Source organism: Emys orbicularis, chromosome 8 (assembly GCF_028017835.1).
Source record: "Emys orbicularis isolate rEmyOrb1 chromosome 8, rEmyOrb1.hap1, whole genome shotgun sequence".
NCBI classification, from domain to species: domain Eukaryota; kingdom Metazoa; phylum Chordata; order Testudines; family Emydidae; genus Emys; species Emys orbicularis.
The window spans coordinates 32,593,315-32,616,560 of record NC_088690.1 but is presented as its reverse complement, the minus strand read 5'-3'; the positions used below and the strand labels follow the sequence as shown (position 1 = coordinate 32,616,560).

The 23,246-nt window shown below is 40.4% G+C and overlaps 1 protein-coding gene across 1 annotated transcript in view; it reads left to right on the top strand.

Moving 5' to 3' along the window:
* Positions 1–2,210: 2,210 nt before the first annotated feature.
* The window catches only part of KYAT3 (kynurenine aminotransferase 3), a 30,062-nt gene continuing 9,026 nt past the window's right edge, over positions 2,211–23,246 (top strand). Inside the window, exons 1-7 of the mRNA XM_065409511.1 lie at positions 2,211–2,311; positions 9,667–9,725; positions 11,326–11,470; positions 15,846–15,995; positions 17,295–17,381; positions 18,436–18,561; positions 18,659–18,779. Of these exons, the coding sequence (XP_065265583.1) occupies positions 2,213–2,311; positions 9,667–9,725; positions 11,326–11,470; positions 15,846–15,995; positions 17,295–17,381; positions 18,436–18,561; positions 18,659–18,779 (787 nt within the window). The 5' untranslated portion in view covers positions 2,211–2,212. The remainder of the gene's footprint in view (positions 2,312–9,666; positions 9,726–11,325; positions 11,471–15,845; positions 15,996–17,294; positions 17,382–18,435; positions 18,562–18,658; positions 18,780–23,246) is intronic.

The following is a 23,246-nucleotide window of genomic DNA, read 5'->3' as shown; positions in this document are numbered from 1 at the left end:
AGGCTGTCTATGCCTAGCAGTTGGAAAAATAGTGCTATTGTGTAATCTTATAAAATCAATGCTATCCATGGTGTTTATACTAATATACACCTCTACCCTGATATAACGCGACCTGATATAACACGAATTTGGATATAACGCGGTAAAGCAGTGGTCCGGGGGTGGGGGCAGGGCTGCGCGCTCCGGGGGATCAAAGCAAGTTCGATATAACGCGGTTTCACCTATAACGCGGTAAGATATTTTGGCTCCCGAAGACAGCGTTATATCGAGGTAGAGCTGTATTTATAAAATAAATTAAATATACCTACAGGGGCCTTCAAAATCTGGGCTGATTTCACAGTTACTATAAATGATCATATCACATGGACTAAGTGCTATTCTGAAAAATATTTGTAAAAGCAGATACAAATCAAACTCAGCAGACCTGTTTCTTTTCTATATTCAGTCATATCTGCTGACTTTAGTGTCAAAAATAGGTTTTGTTGTGTTTTTTCTGTTAGCCCAGCAGTTCACAGAGCTGATGAGGCTACTGGATACTATTTCTATTTGTTGATCATCGACAGAATTGTTTACTGAGTTCCAATCAGCTACACCTTTGCAAATTTTTGAAGGTAGTAAGACTGCGCAGATGTCAGTGAGGGTCTAATTTGGCCTGCAGGACTCTTATTACTGGTGATGGCTGCATGAGATGGAAAGAACCTATTTTGGCTCTCAGGACTGTGATAAAGTTTGTAGTTCTGGCATATAGTGGTGGTTGGGAATCAGTATACTTTTAACTGGACACATTTGATGTGGAGTCATTGAAACAATACATATGAAAGTTCAAGATGCTTTTAAAAAAAGAATATTTTTTTGGTATGAACCACACTTTAAGGACAAGGTACAATCATTCGTCTTTGACAGAGGATCTGTCCTCAATGCTGAAGTTCTGTGCTCTTCTGGAATTAAATCAGACCCTTTCCGTTTTATTTGCATAGTTTCCATTGCATTTGTAGTCCACTAAATCTTTCTAGTTTAGGTACATATGGGCAGCCTACCTCTCTCTTTATTTTTTTTTTTAAGACATTATTTCTCAGATTCTCTTTAACATCTCTCTCCATCCCCCATTGGATATAGAGTCTGTAGTTTTCCTGTTCTCTAATCATTGAGCTTTGCAGTACAAAGTTAATAATTATATTGCTGTGATGTTACAGTTCTGAAGTAGGTCAGTTAGGTTACATTGGAAGTTATTAGAGAAAAACAATCATTTTAACATTGTCATCCAATACATTTACTTAAATACACATTCTAAAAGTGGCTGTCCTGTAGTACCAGCTTTTATTCCTTCTTTTTTGTGGTCATGATTTACTGGGCTCATTTTTTCAGGTCAGTGAATGGTCTGTTACTCTCTACAAAATGTCTTCTGTAGGTATATTATTTTCTGCTCTGATAAATTTGATGTTTGCCAAACCAGTTTAAACTTGATAGTTACTTTTATATAAAAGTAACTAAATAATACATAGGTCTTGATTTCCACATTGACTAGTGATTTTTTTTTTTTTAGGCATCTCAATTTTGGCTTACCGAATTTGACACACCTTAAAGGGGACTGATTTTTTTCAAGGATGGATTCTTAGTACTTTAAAATCAGTCGCCTTAATAGCATTTCTCAGATGGGTACTACCAACTGTGATAGTAATTTTTTTTCTTTTTTGTTCGCTATGTGAACACTTGTTCATAAAAAATCCATCTGCAACCACTAACTTGTTTCAAATATGCTAATGAAAAGCCATCAGATGATGGTAATTTTTAGTTGCTCCAGACCTGGCTGGATTTGAAGTAGTGGGCTAGAGACAAGTTTCCATATCCCATTATCAATCCCCTAGCTGTATAGACTTTGGATTTAGGTTTTTGTTTTTGTTTTATTTTCATCCATCTCTTGGTGAAGAGACCATTATTTAATTCAGTTCTGTCAAATAGATTAAAACTTCCTTTTACATTATATTAAAAAATGTCTTGCAAACTCACTGTTTAAAAAGCTTCACCCCTATATTTAGGTATGATAAGGAAATAAGCTACTAGGGTGGGTGTGGGTAGGTTTGGGAGAAGAAGAAAAATCTCAGGCTCTAAAATTGCTTAACTTTGTGTAGGAAATGCACATTTCTGGTCTTGCATCTGTAAGTACTAGATAAAGGCTTATCTTTTTTTTAATCTTATAAATTATTGTGCAGGCATGTTTTTTGCTCAGCAAAGCCTCAGCTGCCTTGGCATTAGGACACAGCTACTGAAGACAGTTTATCCTGTAAGATTCTTCAGATTTTCGACCTCTGCAGTATGTATTCCATCAGTTTGTAGATTACACTATATGTATGTCATGCTGTATTTATTTTAGAGATGCACTCATTTTGTGATGCTGCCGGTAAGTATATATTGGATTGGATGTCTACTTGGTTTAGTTCACTGAACCGATGATAAAAATGAGATTTTTGCCAGGCAGTTTAAGATTCATCCATGTTCTGTGAGGAAGTCCACAAAGCATTATGTTTTCTCCATTTTTTGTTGCCTTAATCCCAGACATTTAATATGAAAACTGCAATAAATTATTGTTCAAATCAATCAAATGTTAAACCACACTAGCATGGTTGTTGTTCTACATATCTGTTTCATTCTTTAAGGCAATATTAGTGGACACTGGGGAGGAAAGATGGTCCCGTGGTTAGGGCATTAACCTGGGACTCAAGAGAGAGGTTCAGTTCCCTGCTTTACCATAGATTTCGTGTGTGACTTCGGGTAAGTCAGTCTCTCTGGCCCAGATCCATAAAGGGACTTAAGTGCTTAACTCACAGTTTTAGACCATGGCAATTCATTGCTGTCACCTAACTCTGTAGTTGTCTAAACTCACTTGGTCCCTAAATTTTTCGCTGTAGAAGTTCCCTAGGCACCTATGTTTCTGAGCATGTGCACTGCTGCCTCACTCTAGGTGTCTGGATGTCCATCTCCTGCTTAAGCCCTAGTACAATCCACAAACCAGGGGATGGTAGACGTTTGCCGACCAGCCCCAGTCCAATATGCATGCTCAGAGTATGCCTACCAGATCGGGCCCCATTCAAAAATAAGAGGTGATGGTGAGGCCTCCCTCGTGGTGGTTAGAGCACTCATTTGGGATGCAGGGATCCCAGGTTCAGGTCTCCCATTTGCCCGATGGGGAGAGAGGATATGAACTGGGATTTCCCACTTCTCAAGAGAGTTGTCTAATCACTAGGCTATGTGATATTGTAACATGGGTATCTTAGTCTTTCCAACGTGGAACACCTTCAACAAGAGAGACTGAGAGCGCTCAGTCATTTGAATATTGTCTAGCCTAGTGGTTAGTGTACTCTCCTTAGAGGTAGAAGACCCCTGTTCAGATCTTCTTTCCCCCTCATGTGGAGGGGGGAATTGAACCTAGGTCTCCCACTACAACCACCTTCTCCTCTGGCATTTCTTACAAGAGCTGCCTAGACACCTAAGCCACCTGACTTCAGGAGAGAGGTTCCCAGCTGTGGACTGCAAGCAGAGATAGGTACTTCCCTGCACTTAAGCGCCTAACTTTTTGATGGGGTGGGACTTAGAACACACATCTTTCATAGGCATCGCCCATTGGCTAGCTTATGTGCTTCCCATCTAGCATGCTGGCATTTGTCGATTACATTCTTAGGTGCGTATCTCTCCCCATTGACTGTATAGGGACCCTAGATGCCTAACCCAGGCTTTGTGGATCCCACTGTTGTTCTAGTGATTTTTGTAGGTGCCTAAAGCTTAGGTGTTGCAATGCCTAAGTCCCTTTGTGGATCTGGGCCTCCATTTCCCATCTATAAAATGGGGATAATAGTATTTCTCACAGGAGTGTTGCAGGTGCTGAGATACTATGCCAATAGGAGCTAGCTATACAGGTACTTGAGAGAGAGCTACACTTGATTAAGTGTATTGACTACAATATATTCTTGAAGTCTCACTTAAGTTGCTTATGGAATCATGTGACACCATTTTATATCTAACTTTGTCAAAAGAAGGTGCAGTTTTTCACCATGATAGAGGAGATGCTAGGGACAGTGTAATGGAACATAGTAATTACATTACTGGATCAGTCCAGCATCCTGGTCTCAGACAGTGGCCATCACTAGATACTTCAGAAATAGGTGCAAGACCCCCATAGTGTACAGTTATAGAATAAATTCCCCTTGGGGGAAGTTTCTTAAAGTCCAAGCCAAGTTGGCTTATGCCCTAGAGCAGGATGTTTTATATGCATTGTGTTTTATATCTTATCCAATAATGGCGTAGGTGTTGTAATTGTCCGTACAGATCCTTTTTTTGAATCCTGTTAAGTTCTTGGCTTCAATAATAGTTCATGGCATTGAATTCCACAGGTTAATTATGCATTTTGTAAAAGTACTTCCTTTTATCCGTGTTAAACTTTCACTTTCATTGGGTGTCTCCTTGTACTTCTATTATAAGAAAAGGTAAATAGCACCTTCTCTGTCATGTCCCCTCTTATTCATCTCCTTTCTAAAACAACCATTGCTAATAGGGTCTGGATGTGCTTGGAGGCCATGAATTTAGATCTTGAAGGGGGAATACTTTGTGTTGCTTAACACTGATCCACTTCAGGTGATTAAGACTCTGCTAGCACTTCATCTTAAATAAATCACTTCCATTCCTTAGCTTGAAGGATGGTAGAACCAATAATGTAATTGAAAGAGTAGTGTATGATATAAAATAGGGAAATTCTCAGCATTCTCACTAGCATCTGGACACACTTCAGTAGTGTTTTTTCTTCTCCCTGGAAGAAAGCCCCATTCTCTTAACTGAAATTATTAAAATGAGGTATAATTAATTGCTTGGCCTTTTAAAAGTTGAAGTAAGCAGAGCTAGAATTCAAAACTGAGCTGAGACCCTTGATAGCCAATACCGGGTCATCAATTCCATTTTATGACATCAGAATCAAAGCTAAGATCAAGGTACATAGGGAGAGAAAGCTGTAATAATTAACAATTGAACATACAATGTTCTGTGATATGAAGGCTGAATCTTTTAGTTCTCAGTAAGATTTCAGCCAGGAGAGAGAGATTTAGTACCGTTTAAACTTACTATAATTCAGTCATAACAATCCTGCTATTGATCAGCCTGTTGTGGTTAGCTAATTGAAGAGATCTTAAGAGTTGGTCAATGCAATGAGCTACCCACTGGACCACACAGAATTCTGATTATTAACTAGAGAGATTCAGCGCTAGACTTCTCAGTTCTACATAGTAAAAAAAAAGTAGTCTAGCATGTGAAAACAGGGAAGCTGCCAGAAGTGCTTATTTGAAAAGGGCATGATAAAATATTCATATTATTGGGGGGTGTATTCTAGCCAAACACTAATCTCAGTCTGCATTGTGCTCATCAGTGCAGAGGTTGAGTACTCTTTTTAGACACCTGCATATGCCAGAGTAATCTGGTAAAGGACCATATCTAACCAAAACTCCCTTTTAACCACAATTTGGATATGTCCCTTGGCACATTCACTTGCCAAGTTCTCCAAAACGGATTTGATGTCTTGTTGGGATAAATGGGACCTGTAGTATGCTGAACTTCGTTGAAATTTGTGCCATGTGTCTGAGATTAGAATCTGGCCTGTGCAATAAAATTATAGTGAAAGAAGTGATTTGACATCATAGGCCCCTATCCTGCAAACACTTGCAACATGGGCTTAACTTTACTAGCACAAACAGTCCAATCAAAACCAGTGGGGGCTACTCACACCAATAATATTAAGCATGTGTATGTTTGCAGGATTGGGGCCTGTTAGTATTAAATTAGGTGGAATAATTGGGCCAAAGGTGTTAATATAACCCAGATACTGTCCGACATTAAATAGTTTTAAACAAGGTTTGGGGTTTGGCATACAAAGACCTCAGCCTCCTTAGTACAGTACCATGGCAAACACACCATTAAAATTTTTCTAAGACTTTATTATAGATACAGAAAAAGAATGAAAAACAGTTAAAGCATTTGAAATGTAAAGTATTGAATAAGGCTTTTGTTTTACAAAATCCCTTGTTCCCTTCCCTTTACCTGGAGAGGTGGTTTGACAATCTCTTAGGTGGTATCAAAGATTGAAGTAACTGTCATTTTGGGTGGAAAGAGAAGAAGTTAGTTGAGATGGGCTGGAGCTGCTGTTGCTGCTATTAAAGTCAAATCCCATTTCGTAAGAGGAAAAAACAAGACACAAACAAAGGGGGAGAGAAAAGAATAGCAAAGAAAATGTAGCTTTTGTCTCTGAAGTTGACTTTCACTTGCAAACCTCACTGCTGGAGAAAACAGGCACGGCACACCATCTTATTAGCCATTCTGGGACTCAACAAGCTCATCCCAGCATTGGGGTGCTTCGGGCATTACTTTTAGCTGCCTCTCTGGTCACAGGCTCACAGCAGTGTTGCAAAATATGCAGTCTTGGCTGACTAAGCCAGGCTCATATTAGACAGAAGGAGAAAGGGGAGAGCGATAGGAAAGAAAAGAAATGTGGTACGTAAGGAAAAGAGCACAGCGGGGGTGGGGGGAGTGAAGTTTTACATCCCAGGTTGTGTTCAGGATTTAGCTGAAACTTCTGGAGGTTGTGATGTCATCTGGCTCCCTCTCTCTAGCCCAGCATGGTTAGGAGGGATTAGGATGAAGATGGTCATGGGTTCCAGGAGACAGTGGGGGTGGCAGTCATGATGGTGAAGCTTGCTTGACAGCCCTAAGTCGCTTTTTTGAAGGACCTTGAAAGGTAGCGATGGGTGGAATATCCCATCCCCTCAATATTTTTGTCCACCAGTTAGGCCTAGTTTCTGACACAAAAGTTTTGGTTCACTGATTTCTGATCCCACACTTTATGCAGGCATGATCTTAACGCAGTTATTGAGTTCTATCATTGAGTTACTGTCTGCACTATAAAGCGGGAGGCAGGGGGGATGGGTTTGCACTTTTATTCTTTGTTAGACTGTATGAAGAAGGCCAGAAGAGTTTTTCCTGCTTTCTCTCTCTTTCGGTGTGTGTTGTTGTGTTTGTAAACTTTAAAGATACCACAAATATCGGGTCTGGTTATCCCTGGTTTTATAGGAAGGATCCTCGGAGGTCTATTATATGTGAATTTTCTCAGCCCCTAATTCAAGAGCGTGTGTGTTTATAACAAAAACGTTTTCTCCCCAGTGTTTGAGATAAATAAGTGTTAAAAAGTTTTGAGTAGTCTGAATAAAAATACTTTCAATGAATCTTAATGACTATTGCAAACTGCTCCAAGTGCAATGTCCATGTCTTTGACCTTGCCTTCTCTAACAAACAAATAGCTATATATATATTATATAAAATATAATTAGGGCTGTCAAGCAATTAAAAAAAGTAATTGCGATTAATCGCACTGTTAAACAATAATAGAATACCATTTATTTAAATATTTTGGATGTTTTCCACGTTTTCAAATATATTGATTTAAATTCTAACACAGAATACAAAGTGTATGATACTAACTTTATTTTTATTTTTGATTACAAATATTTGCACTGTAAAAAACAAAATAAATAGTATTTTTCAATTCACCTTATACAAGTACTGTATTACAATCTATGTATCATGGAAGTTGAACTTACAAATGTAGAATTATGTACAAAAAATAACTGCATTCAAAAACAAAAATGTAAAACTTCAGAGCCTACAAGTCCACTCAGTCCTACTTCTTGTTCAGCCAATCGCTCAGACAAACAAGTTTGTTTACATTTGCAGGAGATAATGCTGCCTGCTTTTTGTTCACAGTGTCTCCTGAAAGTGAGAACAGGTGTTCGCATGGCACTGTTGTAGCTGGTGTCACAAGATATTTACATGCCAGATTCGCTAAAGATTCATATGTCCCTTCATGCTTCAACCACCATTCCAGAGGACGTGCATCCATGCTGATGATGAGCTCTGTTCGATAATGATCCAAAGCAATGCGGATCGATGCATGTTCATTTTCATCCTTTGAGTCAAATGCCACCAGCGGAAGGTTGATTTTCTTTTTTGGTGGCTCGGGTTCTGTAGTTTCCGCATCGGAGTGTTGCTCTTTTAAGACTTCTGAAAGCATGCTCCACACCTCATCCCTCTCAGATTTTGGAAGGCACTTCAGATTCTTAAACCTTGGTTCGAGTGCTGTAGCTATCTTTAGAAATCTCACATTGGTACCTTCTTTGCATTTTGTCAAATCCTCAGTGAAAGTGTTCTTAAAACAAATAACATGTGCTGGGTCATCATCCGAGACGGCTATAACATGAAATATATGGCAGAATGCGGGTAAAATAGAGCCAGGGACATACAGTTTTCCCCCCAAGGAGTTCAGTCACAAATTTAATTAACACATTTTTTTTTAATGAGCATCATCAGCATGGAAGCATATCCTCTGGAATGGTGGCCGAAGCATGAAGGGGCATACAAATGTTTAGCATATCTGGTATACCTTGCAATGCCAGCTACAAAAGTCCCATGAGACTGTCTGTTCTCAATTTCTGGTGACATTGTAAATAAGAAGTGGGCAGCATTATCTCCTGTAAAATGTAAACTTGTTTGTCTTAACAATTGACTGAATGAGAAGTAGTACTGAGTGGACTAGTAGGCTCTAAAATATAGCATTATTTTGTTTTTGAGTGCAATTATGAAACAAAAAAAATCTACATTTGTAAGTTGCACTTTCACGATAAAGAGATTCCCGTTATACAAGTACTGTGGTGCAATTGAAAAATACTGTTTCTTTTGTTTATCATTTTTACAGTGCAAATATTTGTAATAAAAATAATAATGTAAAGTGAGCACTGTACACTTTGTAGTCTGTGTTGTAATTGAAATCAATATATTTGAAAATGTAGAAAAACATCCAAAATATTTAATAAATTTCAATTGGTATCCTATTGTTTAATAGTGTGATTAATTGCGATTATTTTTTTTGAGTTAATCACGTGAGTTAACTGTGACTAATCGACAACCCTTTTATAAATAAATAAAACAAACTGATAGAAAAAGATGCTTCACTGCACATAGTTCTCTCCGGGGGCAAGAGGATGACCAAACACCAGAACAGATGTGCACTACTAAATGGTGCTCAAATACTCTGGAGATGAGCATAGTATGAGAACCTGTATAGAACAGAATGATGTTTCATTTCCATGGTATTTCTGATGTCATAATCCTACCTGTTCTGAACTCACCCATAGATTTTTCTAGGGAAAATTGTGTAGAAAATACAAATTTTCAAATCGGAAAGGGAGGAAAGTCACTCAGCCCTTCAGATCTTTATATATATATATTTTTTTTTTTAAAAAAGGGTTCAAACCCTTTTTTCCCATTTGTAGGTCACTGGCAAATGCTGTTGCACTAAATTCTGCCGTGACCTCCATCACTGCCCTGACTTCAGTGAGTTTGTGTAGGGGTAAGTCATAATGTAGGGTATTTTGTTTATTTTCATGTTAGACTGAACTCAAGCTATTATGATCCATTAAGGCTTTTATAATATCAGCAATGGTATATTATTGAACTTGTTCAGTTATGGTATCTTTGAAAGGGCATAGGAGAGGGTTTTTCATGCAATGTTACAATGTCTAACAATATAAGACTTTGTAATTCTTAACAAAACCCCTTTGTTTATATATTTTGATCTTGTAGACAATGGCCTTCAAGCACAAAAACGCAAAACGAATCGAAGGGCTTGATGTCAATGTATGGTAAGTGACATATTAAAATATATGTAGAATTCTAAAAATCAACTAGTGTGTTATCTTTTCTAAACTGATTATTTATCCAGCACCACAGAGATATACAACTCTTGTTATCCCTGGTGCTGAATTGTATCCACACGCATACCTAGAAGATAGATTCAGTGGGCCAAATGTGGTGGTGGTGATGTGTATTAAGCCAATACAAGGTCATAAGCTGTGACTAAGTTAGAATTCTGAAGTGCAGAATGAACCAACATAAAACAAAAGTAATTCTCAGCAGGGGTGCTGAAACAATTTGTATATTGGGGGTGCTGAGAGCTATTGAACCAAATTGTAAACCCTGTATATGATGGAAACCACTAGTTCCAGCACCTGTGATTCTTAGGTATGGTGGCAACACGGGGCTACAGATTTATAGATTAGTTTTGTTGAACAACCTAGCTTTGCTAATTTACACTGGTTTCATTTAACCATCTTGAACATGTCACTGTAGAAATTAACCTAATATATTTTACTATATTTTTATCCAGGGCTTAAATTGGTCTCAAAGTAGCATCAGGTGTGTCATTGCCAACTAGTGGGATTTCATTAGTTTGTAACATTAATTGAGGGGTTGGACAGATTGTTTAAATGCACTTAGTGCCCTCTCACTAGTGACCATCCTGCCTCAGACTCCTCGCAGCAATTTCTGTTATTGATGGCTGTGTCTGTGACCCTGTAACCGTAATTTTTTATCTGGTTAACATTTGGATGGTGAGGGAAGGGCAGAAGGAAAGAGCACACATAAAAGGAGGAAAAATTCTGTAATTAGCTTTTGGCAGGCTTAATGGAACAACTAACAAACTGTATGAATCGGCCCATAGACTGGTATGACTAGGAATGTTTACAGAGCTCAGTGAAAGCAGCAAAGAGTCCTGTGGCACCTTATAGACTAACAGACGTATTGGAGCATGAGCTTTCGTGGGTGAATACGAATCGCGGGTGGTCCACTACATGCATCCGACGAAGTGGGTATTCACCCACGAAAGCTCATGCTCCAATATGTCTGTTAGTCTATAAGGTGCCACAGGACTCTTTGCTGCTTTTACAGATCCAGACTAACACGGCTACCCCTCTGATACTTGAGAGCTCAGTGAGAGGACTGGCTAATGCTGTGAGTCTTGCTGGCTTAAATGTTTGCTAGACATGTCAGGTTAGATTCACCCCAGTAACTGCACCTGCCTGCTCCAGGAAGATGCAATATGTTCTGAGTGGGGGGATTCACCCCAGCAGTATTGTTTCACTGCTGCCTTCCTTTAGGGAGTACGTTGGGGGTTGTCAGTTTTTGTTTGCAGCCAGGGTCCCATATGAGTCCTGGCAATACAGGCTGTTCAGGAGATATGCTCTGGAGACACCATCTCACCAGATGGTTCTGCTCACGCTTGGGGTTCCCAGTAGCTTTGCACTGCCCCATCCTCTCCTCTAGTGGTTTTTCCTTTGCTAGAGGCCAATTGCCTTCTGTGAATTTGGCCCACTGTGGATTCAGCCCATTGCTTTTACATTTAAAGTATGACAAATGAGCAGGATAATTTTTTTGGTAAAACTTTTAACACACATTTTTCCCTAGGGTTGAATTTACTAAGGTGGCTGCAGACCCCTCAATTGTTAATCTTGGTCAAGGCCTTCCAGATATATCCCCTCCTAGCTATGTTAAAGAAGAGCTAGCCAAGGCAGCAGCAGTTGATAGGCTGAACCAGTACACACGTGGCTTTGTGAGTACATTGAACTTTGGGGAAAGTTTGTTACATGGGAAACTTTAAGACTTGGTTTTAAGTTAGGTGTATAACTTTGTTCCCTTTCATCTTGGCTCCTCTTCCTCCTCCGAAGCGTGGGTTTCTGTAATAGAGCTTACCAGCTGCGGATCAACATCCCCAGTGTAGGTTTATTTAAAGCAGAGTCCTTCACTCAGATCATTATCTTATAGTGCAGCATGTGTACCCTGTCAAACCTCTGGCCAGGTCACTTGTGGTCTCACCCCTTCCAGGGAATCCAATTCCAGTACAACAATAGTCCAGTAGCTTCATGCCAGGTCTTCAGCCCAACTTCACATTTACAGGGGAGTCGCATCTTACGCGGGGGTTAGATTCTAAAGTCAGCGCGTCAGGCAAAAATAGCGTGTAATCAAAATTACCCGTGAAAATTCCTTAAATTGCCCATAAAGTACAGTATACTGTACATGGTTTTGTGTCTACAACTCTGTACAGTAATATGTATAATGTATACAGTAATGTACAGCATATAATAAAGAGTACATATGCAAAATATAATTTTACAGTATTTTTAATTACATGAGAGAGAGAGAGACGGAAGAATGAAAGAATAAAAAAGGAAAACAGTAAACCTAACCACTCACCATTCATCCTGGATATTCTTGCTAGTCTATGATGACGATAGTGGTGATACGATGACTATGACAATGGTGATGCGATGACGACGAATGATGAGACGATGAAGATGGGCGCTGTACACACTCTGATGATTAGTCTTCCTCTTCCTCTTACAACACTATTGGGGGGTCGTCAGGGCTTGATGTCGATCCAGGAGACGGAGGTGACGGAGAGCGAGTCGTAGACGAAGTGGTTGGCTCTGGTTCAGCTTGAGAAGTTGATTGGGTAGGCTCATCTGCTGCTGGTTGTTTTTTCTTGAAAAACATGGTGATTGGCAACTGTCGCTGTTGTCTCTTGAGCTGCTCAAACATTTCTTTATACGGTCTCAAATCGTTCGTAATACTATGTGTGATTTTGAGGCTTTGTTCCATAGAGGGATCATATTCAGAAATTAAATCATTCAAGTGTTTTGCTGCTTGGAACACTTCAGCAAATTTATGAAGATTATAGCTTGCTGGCTCTTCCTGTTCGTTGTCCTCATCTTCGTCTTCTGTAGACGATTTTATCAGTTCCTCTAACTCTTCGTTAGTCAATGTTTCTCTATGGCTCTCAATTAATTCTTCAATTTCTTCCTCAAGGATGTCGACGAAGCCATCACCACCCACTTGCCTGGTCACCTGAACAATGCGTTTCACTTCTTTGTCAATGGTTGGGAAACCCTTAAAATCATTCACACGTTCTTTCCATAGGTTCCACCAACATGCATTGACTGTTTCAGGCTTGATTGCATCCATTGCCTGTTTAATATAAGTGATGCAATCGGCAATGTTGAAGGACTTCCAACACTCCATCACATTAAGATTGGGATCAGCATCCATAGCGCTATATATCCATGAGAACGTAAGCCTCGTGTACGTGGCCTTGAAACAGCGAATCACGCCTTTGTCGAGAGGTTGGAGGATGGAGGTGGTATTGGGGGGGAGAAAGACTACTTCAATGTTGTTATGCACAAACCGGAGTGCTTCAGGGTGGCCAGGAGCATTGTCTCCGATCAGCAACACTTTAAAGTCAAGTCCTTTCTCTTCGAGGTACCGCTTGACCTCTGGAATGAAACACTTGTGGAACCAATCCAGAAATAATGCTGCCGTCACCCAAGCCATTTTATTTGATTGCCAGAACACAGGCAGGAGATTTTTGTTCTTGCCTTTTAGGGCACGGGGATTTGCAGCCCTGTATAGCAAGCCTGGCTTTATTAAATGCCCAGCCGCATTGCCACAAAACAACACAGTCACATGGTCTTTAGCTGCTTTGAAGCCAGGGGCTTGTCTTTCTGATTTCAAAGTGTAAGTGCGGTTGGGCATTTTTTTCCAGAAGAGCCCAATCTCGTCAGCATTAAAAACTTGTTCCGGAAGATAGCCCTTTTCTTCTATGATTTTCTTTAATTGTTCGGGATAGGCTTTTGCTGCCTCTTCATTGGCAGATGCAGCTTCACCAGTAGTCTGCATGTTTTTGAGGTTGAAGCGGTTCCTAAAACCGTTAAGCCAACCTTGGCTGGCTTTGAATTCCTTCTCGTCAGAAGGCTGTCCCTCTTCGGCGGGAGGTTTGAACAGCGCATAGAGGCTAAGAGCCTTTTCTCGCAGCGTGTTGCCATTGATAGGCACACGTTTACAGTTCATGTCTTCCAGCCATAAGTTTAATGCCTTTTCAGTCTTCACTAAAGTCTTATCACGCACCTGGCTCATCACCTTAGCAGTTATTGGAGCACTTGATGCCACGGCTTGATGAATTTCTCTCTCTCGAATCTTGATGGCACGGATGCTAGATTCGTTGCAGCCATATTTACGTGACACGTTGGAGACCAACATACTGTCTCTCAATAAGTCCAACACAGCCAGTTTTTCCTCCAGCGTTGGAACAGATCGCTGTTTCTTTGGTTGAGCACCAGATGAAGTAGTTGGCTTGCGTTTAGGGGCCACATTGTACGAAAAATACGTATCTTTAAACACTAGACTCACACTCAGCGCGGCGAGATGCTCACACTATGAGAGGCATGCAGGAACCGAGACTGACTGAGGGAACAGCAGATTCATGTCTCCCATCTCCTGCTCACTCTGGGGCATACGCTCATTGAGTGGAATGGTGGGCGGAATCGCCCGCACTACTGTATTTAAATTGTTATTTTTCTTGCCGAGCGTGTATAGTTGAATTCGCATAAGTTAAATGTGCGTATGATGCAACTCCACTGTATTGGCCTTCCAGCCCTTGTCTCCAGGAATCTCCACACCACCATCCTCAGAGGGTCAGTAGGGGAAGTAGACCCACCCTTCCCTGTGGGTTCCAGTCCAGGGACCCTGCAATAAGTTGCTAAGGTATGTCTATTCAGACTTTCGCTTCTTCCGTAGGTTACTTCCTACCTCAGCCTGGCCTCAGATTCCAATAGGAGAGTAAATTAGTTACAGGGAACAAAGCAAAGTCAAAGGTTGTATACGAGGCCTATGTTCCCCAGAGAGACTCTGGCATCTAGCAGTTCCTAGTTTTCTGCTGGGTCCAGCTGGCCTCTCTTCAAGGGGCTAGCACAAGAAATCCGCATCTTCTCCCAGTTAGCCACTACTAAGTTGGGCCGAGGCCCTAGAAAGTTGAGACTTCCTTGTCAACCTCCTCCTGGTGCTGGCCAAGATGGCCATCCATTACACCAAGAGGAGGAATCTGGACAGGTTCTGATGCTCTATGACTATGGGGGTCTATTTCCAGTCTCATCCAGTTGCCTCCAGGCAGAATTCCTCTGGGCAATACACAGACTCCTTAGATGCCTTTAAGGAGTAGTGAGTGCTGTCCAGGGTTCGCTGCTTGGTGTCCCCTTCTGGTTCCTGACTTTTCAACCTTTCACTCTAATCTCTTTTCCCCCCCCCCTTTCTTTCTTTCTTCATTCATTGTCCCAAGAATTCAGTTGTGGCCTGGGTTCAGGGTCCCCTTTGGTCTAGTTCTGGCAGGCCTAGGCCTGCCCATCTCAGTACCCACGATAAATACTTAAGCCAGGCTTTTCCTCTTTTATCTCCTCCCTCCAGGCTTGACAGCTCTCACAGGTGTAATGGGTTGAGGTTTATTGAGCCCACAGGCTCTCATTAACCTCTTTCCAGCCAGTGGGGGGCCTATATACCCCATCACAATACAGACAGATGGGGGAGTGCAAGGAAAGGAAACAATGTTACCTCTCCCTCTCTGTGTCCCTATAGGGGAGGGGATGAAATGGGGTCATATATTATCCTTCATAACTGTCCTAGCACATCAGAGGCTCCTGGAGCTACTTTTGTGGTAGGATGATGCTAAACTGGCATTTTAGAACTCAAAACCATCAGATGTAGAAAGAATTGCCTGGTAGGAATCAAGAAATTGAACCTCTCCTCCTTCCCCATCACCCACAAACCCCTTTAAAACCCACTAGTGATTTTTGGCTAAAACTCCTAGTAGTGTAGGGGGTCACCTCGTATTTTTCTTCGTTTCAAACAAACAACCTCCCCCCCATCCCTCGTTTTTATTTTTGTATATGAAAGAAATCAAACACTTGCAGCACAAAATCTCCTCTAAATCATCCCAGTAATCTCCTAACTATTAATAATTCTGCCCTCAGTTATTTCTGTTTATTGAGAGGTAAGGCGTGTATGTGTGTGTAGATAGATTTTGTATTATCAGTTGTCTGTATTACCTATTACTTAATACATAGCGCACACACCCAAGTGTGTTTTTTCTTTATTTTGAACAGGGCCATCCATTGCTGGTGAAAGCCTTGTCCCAGGTATATGAGAATGTTTGTGGAAGGAAGATTGACCCTTACACAGACATCTTGGTGACAGTGGGAGGATATGGATCTCTGTTTAGTGCAATACAGGGGTTAATTGAAGAGGGAGATGAAGTAAGCTTTATCTGAAGTATTTTATTATAGCTACCAAAATAAAATTAATTATGTTGATGTTTTGTTTTTAATGTTTTTTAAAAATATATAAATTGCAGTTTTATCTATTTGGCCTATGCCAAACAATTAAGAGCCCTGTCATGTAGATGAGGGGCTGGCAAACATTTTTAGAGATTAGGCCAGTGGTCCCCAACCTTTTTCGTCTGGCGGGTGCCAGACGACGAGCCACAGAGGACCCTGGCGGCAGACGAGCATCCACCGAAATGCCGCCGATAAGCAGCAACGTCAATAGGCATCACCGCCAAAATGCCAGTACACGGGTGCACTTAGACGCCCCGGCGGGCACCGCGTTGGGGACCCCGGACTAGGCCACATCTCAGTAAGGAGACTGTCTCGTGAGTGCCTCCATCCCATTCACCAACATGTAGGCCTCCTCTCCTATTTATTGTACTCTTTGTAGCTTCTACATCATTGTTGCTGTTAACACCCACTGATTCCTATTTTACGAACTTTGTGGGCTGCTGTCTGCATCAAGAAGCTAAATATGATGCAAGGTATCTGTTCTCAATGTTTGAATAGCCATTATATTTCAGATTTTGTTTCAGACTATTATATGGTACCAATGTGAAGGGGGAAAAAAAGTATACGCATTTTTAAAGTTAGGATCATACCCCAGTATTTGTGTTCATATGTCAGGTCTGATGATTTATCCTTTCATTATTGTTTTGTTTCCCACTGCTACCAGATACTTGAAATGGCTTTTTGGGAGGCACTGTAACTGACAAGTGCTTTTTCTGGTGTGGTACATTGGCTTTTTTCCTTAAGACTACTTCTGTTTTGTGTTTTCCTCTGTTTTCTCTCTCTTCCCGGTTGCTTTGATCTTCTCTCCCTTTTTGTCTCTGTCACTCTTTGAGTCTTTCGTATTACCCTAATCCTTTGCCATTGTTCACTACCCCTTTTGCCTCCTCTCTCCACATTTTAATACCTTTTGTGTCTCTGTCTGTAAGCACTTCTAACATTATATGCTTGTAGCAACTGTAGCGTCTAACTTGAGAAGAACTGCCCACGTCTAACCTCTGAAGTACTACCAATAATTAGTAGTACCTCTAATTTTCAGATTGAGAACATTGCCATATGATGTCCTAAGACGATGAAAATGTGCATTATCAAACCAAGGTTGAATGCCCAAGGTGCACAGTAAATTCATATGGCCAAAGTAAATCTGAAGAAAGTAATATGATGTTACTACACATAGTAATTTCTCAATTCTAGGTCTTGCTGACTGTGTTTTAATTTCAGGTGATAATAATAGAGCCATTTTTTGACTGTTATGAGCCCATGGTGAAGATGGCAGGAGGAAAACCTGTTTTTATCCCATTGAGATATGTATGTTTTTTTAAAAAAATTATTATTATTAATCACCAAATTCAGAATTCTTTTGTGAGACTAATAACATTTGATAATTACATTATAGGAGATGGTCTCTGTCTAGTTTTCCTTAACACAACTATATAATAAATGAGATAAAATGCAACAATATAAGGCTCAGAGGTGATGCTATCCAAAGCATTATAGACATAGTGTTCTACAAGTGTTGTAAAGAGTAGGGCCCTGTTTCCCATTTAATTCAACTTCTGCATGCTGAAAGCTCCTAAAGTCCTTTTGTTTGACACCATCAGAAAAGTTTTGAAACACAAAATAAAGGAAGGGTGATCACATGCCCATACAGTTTACATATTTTTTATTTTAAAGAGTTGGTTTCTGATCCTGTTCAGCAGCTTGTGAAGTGATGGGATATAGTCTCTATTCCAAAAACTGCCTACTAAATTAGGAATGGTCTTCCATTTACCACAAAAAGTGTTTTAGTTCTGGAGATGAGCAATTTCTCTGTGGTTGATTTTCAAATAGCAACACCTCAGATATTTGAAAGAAAACTACTAATTAGTTGTAATGAAAGGACCAGAAAACTTTTGTTCTTTAGAACAAAAATCAAGAGGGATGGGTATTGAAGCATCCTAGTATATTATTCTTCCAGTCTATGGAAGGCATTATGCCTGCACTCTGTGCAGTTGAGCTCTCACAGTTTTGTGGGCAGCAGAGCTGGGGATAACTGTTCTACAGCATTAGTAACATCCTGAAGACTTGCAGGGATTTCCCTGTATAAGAAATTTTGACCCTGTCATTGTGAACGTAGGTGAACTCCAGCAGTTCTTATGCCATGTCCCTCACTGTAATGTGTAACTGTATGAAGCTTAGAAGGGTCATGCTCCCTATCTGCTCCATGATTGGCTGAAGCTTTCTCCTCTTGACTACATGTTGCAGCAGGGCACAGATAGTTTCCTAACTTTGGTCTTCCTGTGGGCTTTGCATGGAGAAAGGTATGGTCTAGGCTAGAATGTGTGTTGCACTTAAGTAGTACAGACATTTATTTCTATTCTAGAAAACTGTTGTTGGGAACTCTGCATCTAGTGCTGATTGGGTCTTAGATCCCACTGAACTTGCAAGTAAATTTAATTCCAGAACAAAAGCTATCATACTGAATACTCCTCACAACCCTATAGGCAAGGTAAGACTTCCATTCTAGTTGAACATAGTAGCTCTAATTTCAGAGTGTATCTTAAATACACTGATTAATGCATTGGCCCTCCCTTTTTGCATTCTAGGTATTTACCAAAGAAGAACTCCAGGTAATAGCTGATCTCTGTATTAAACATGACACCCTGTGCTTCAGTGATGAGGTATATGAATGGCTGGTGTACAAAGGAAATAAACACATTAAAATAGGTACTGATTTTTGTATAGCTACGCAGACGGTTGTGGAAGGCTATCATAAATGTGCATCTCAAAGTTAACTGATGCTGTCAAGTAGTTCAAACCATAATTTTGGTTTAGTTTAAAATGATGAAACTCTGATGAGGAACGTCCTTTATTTTCTAAACCTTTATTTAAAAGATTAAAGGTGGAATTTTCAAAAGCATCTAAGTGACTGAGGCATACAAGTCCCATAGAAAGTGGATGGGCCTTGTGCTCCTAAACCACTTGGGTCCTATTGAAAATCCCACCCTAATTCAATTCTTTGTTGCCAAGAATAAGATAATCACTGTTTAAGTATCTACATCTCAGTGGTGTGCTTTGATGCAGAGCTAGCTGAGGGAAGGGAACAGGAGATCACTAACAAACCTCTTTCCTGGAGCTCTGCTGATATAATCAGTGAGGCTAGTGCATAATAAGGAAACCACATTATTGCTTGCCCCATAATAAACGGGGGGGGGGGGGGGAAACATTGGCAAAAGGTAAAGAACAAAAGTGTAGGAAAGATTATTTCCTACACCCTCCTCCCAAGCAGAGGGTATTAAAAATAATGGGCATTTCAAACAGTGAAATAACTCTGGGGGCTATGTGGAGACGTGCTTCAGTAGTTCTCTCAGGCAGAGATGCTATGTGGACAAACTAAACCATTGCAAGGACAAATCAGACAACTAAACATTTAATGCTATCATGGACCCTGCAATATTTTCCTTTCGTAGGGCCTGATCCATCTCTAACTGAAGTCAATGAAAACCATTCCACTGACTTCACTAGGAGCTGGATCTTAGTATAGGCACATCCAATATATGCTGCCAATAACCCTAATGCAAATTCTGCAAACACTTTTACATGTGCTTAGTATTACGTTTATGAGTAGTCCTATTGAAGTCTATGGGATTGCACAAGTGCTTAAGTTAATCAAATGTGGAAATGTTTGCAGGTTGTGGCCTTAGTTTGAATCCTAGTTAGTGGATTGTGAGAAGTCTGAAATCCCTTGCCTTGCTAATTAGTACTAAGGATTATCTTCTCAGCTATACACAGGTTTTGGTTCTGGAAGTAGCTACTTGCATGAACACCCAGCTGAAAGGTAATGGACTGTAGAGTTATACAGTCCCATGTTATCACAAGGAAGGTGAATTTTAATGATGCCCAACAAAGTAGCACTGTTGAAATTAAAATGTTAACCCAAAAGGCATAAAATTAACTTTCCTGACAGTCGGAAGAACTGTGTTCTGTTCCTGGCTCTGATGCTGATATAATGTGTGGCCTTGAGCAAACCATTTTATGTTTCCATGCCTCGGTTTCCCCATCTTTTAAAGTGGCAATCATTATATCCTTCTTTATAAAGTGCTTTGAGATTGACAGATGAAAACCACTAATTTTTATTAATGATAAAATTGATATAATTAACTAGGAATACGCAAATATTGTTTTTTTTGTCTACAATGACTTTGGAATGCTGGTAATTAAGATGAGTTTAGTGTAACTGAATTAATGTATTGTTTTCTGCTTGCTGAAAATGCAGTCCTTTTGCACGCTCAGCTCCCACTGATACCCGTGGGATGTGCTGGCCACAAGTTTGTTTTTTGCTTTCTAATGCTATTTAAAAAAAATGGTGGCCTAATGATAATATCATGCAAGAGGCCTGTTGTCCACTGGGACATGGAGGAAATAAAACTCTTAGTTTTATTAGTATATTATTAGTATAACTTTGTTTTAACGTTTTGAAGGAAAAATACCAGATGAATAAAAAGCATTTTTATTGCACAACATAAAATTTACAATTCCAGTGTGATAATGACTCAAGTTAAAGCTTAGAGTGTTAGTCAACTGGGTTTAGCTACATGCTCTAACAGATCCCATCAAATGATCTTACAATTTATTGTTAAAAACCTACAAACCATAAAACCTTCAGAGTAAAAATGTAACTGATAAAGTCATTTTACTAAAAGAAGCAAGACTTTTTTTTTTTTTAACCTCAGCTTCTTAGTTTTTATAACTGTACATTAAAAATAATACAAGAAAAAAGATTCACTACTTAAAAGCTGCAAGGTTTTTATATTAAGCTTTACATACTCAATCAAATGCAGTGACACTTCTTACATGAAAGATGCAAAATGGATATTACAGAGTCTGGTGGTGGTTCTTATTATATAATCTAATAGGGTAGCTAGTCATATATCATAAAATTAGCATAGTCTTTATTCTGTCGCCCAGGCAGTCTTCTCTAATATAGAACACTTCATCATGTCTCTAACCCTTATCTGACTTTTGTAAAAGTGCAAATCTCTTATGAGTAACCATTAGAGGTATAGTGGCAGATTTAGAGTTCTCATATCATAACTGAGGATTCTGTTGGCATTTCAACAAACAGAGTGCCAGCCCAGGTAACATGCTTATACGTGTTACCTTACAGATAATTCCCAGCACTTGATTGGTGTTAAAATGATATTAAACCATACTGAGTTTGAATATAATGATACTGCCATATGGCATGGAAAAAATGCTCCCCATTCCATTTAATCCTGCGTATTAATTTATTGCTTGTGAAAGTGATAGACTGCCCTTTTCCCCTCCACTTTCTCCCTGCTATTATTGTTTGGAATGCTCCTGCTGTCTGTCCCCAAGCTTGAATTCCTGGGAATAGGTTGCAAAACAGTCTCAGGTCTACATTTAAAAGTTAGGTCAACGAAGCTATGGCGCTCAGGGGCTTACCTGCAGCTTCCATTGACCTAGCTACCACCACTTGGAAAGTTGGATTATCTACTGTGAAGGAAAAACCCCTTCTGTCACTGTAGGATGTGTCTCGGCTAAGTGGCGTGCTTGTAGCTGTAGCACCTATAGTGTAGACATGGCCTAAATAGAGGGAACCTGGCTTTGAAATTCACTCGTCCTTGCAATATGCTAGAGACAGTTTGTCAGCCTTTAGGACATGGTGCTTAAATACTACAGCCTACATAGCTGAATCGAAGATGCATCTGTTCAAACTGACTTTTTGTTTTCAAGATTACTGGTCAGTTGGAGTGGGTAAGTGCTGGTTAGGGGGAAGATCAGGGCCAGCGCTTCCACTAGGCGACCCTGGGCGGTCGCCTAGGGCGGCAGGATTTGGGGGGCGGCAGTTCGGCGGCGGGGGTCCTTCCGTTCCGCGTCTTCGGGGCGCTTCAGTGGCGGGTCCTTCACTCGCTCCAGGACCTGCCGCCGAAGCGCCCCGAAGACGCAAAGCGGAAGGACCCCCGCCGCCGAATGCTCTGAGGAGGAGCGCTGCCACCTAGGGCGGCAAAAACCCTGGCGCCGCTCCTGGGGAAAATGGGTCTCTCGTTTGCTAATTGTTTTGTGCTTTACATTTGTAAATGTGCCGCAAAATGACAGTGATGGGCACTGGCTTGAACCAGTTCTAGTGCAGGGAGGTACTGTGAAAACTTGCCTATGGAATTTTGCCATTACGTCTATGACAGCCTTGCTTATGGGCCTCCCTAGAGAAAACTCCTGACAGTTGTGCTGGATTTGGCAATAGCTCTTTAGTATAACAATATGGTAGAATGGGATGCAACAGGACCACTAAAATCACTACTCCTTGTGCCCTCCTCTAACCTTATATGTAACAACTTTGGGAAACACATCTGGGTTTATCCTATGAAGTGATCCATGGATTGTGAGAGTCAGAAAGGACATTCCATTGAAGCCATCTGTGAAAAAGCCTGCAGCTACAAGAAAAATATTTTGCTCTACCAGAATTAAAATGGCCTTAATTTGGTTTAGCATAATTCACTATATATTATACCAACTGAAGGTCACTTTAATGCTGAATGGAGTTTCCACACAGAAATTTAATGTGGTTTGACAAATTCACTTTAAATTCTCAACTTTAGTTAATTTGTATTAACTTTCCTGAGTGTCCCCAGCTACCATGTGTTCGATAGCATGAGTTAAGAACACACCTTTTTTCCTAGTGAAGAGGCACCCTGAAAGGTGTGATCGCTCATTCATCTCAATACACTATTAATTCTGAGGCCTGGCAATGACAGTGTAATTGTCAAGTATCAGGGGGTAGCCGTGTTAGTCTGTATCCACAAAAACAACAAGGAGTCTGGTGGCACCTTAAAGACTAACAGATTTATTTGGGCATAAGCTTTTGTGGGTAAAAAACCTCATTTCTTCAGATGCATGGAGTGAAAATTACAGATGCAGGCATTATATAATGACACATGAAGAGAAGGGAGTACCTCACAAGTGGAGAACCAGTGTTGACAGGGCCAATTCGATCTGGATGGATGTAGTCCACTCCCAAAAATAGACGAGGAGGTGTCAATTCCAGGAGAGGCATAGCTGCTTTTGTAATGAGCCAGCCACTCCCAGTCCCTATTCAAGCCCAAATTAATGATGTTAAATTTGCAAATGGATTTTAGTTCTGCAGTTTCTCTTTGAAGTCTGTTTCTGAAGTTT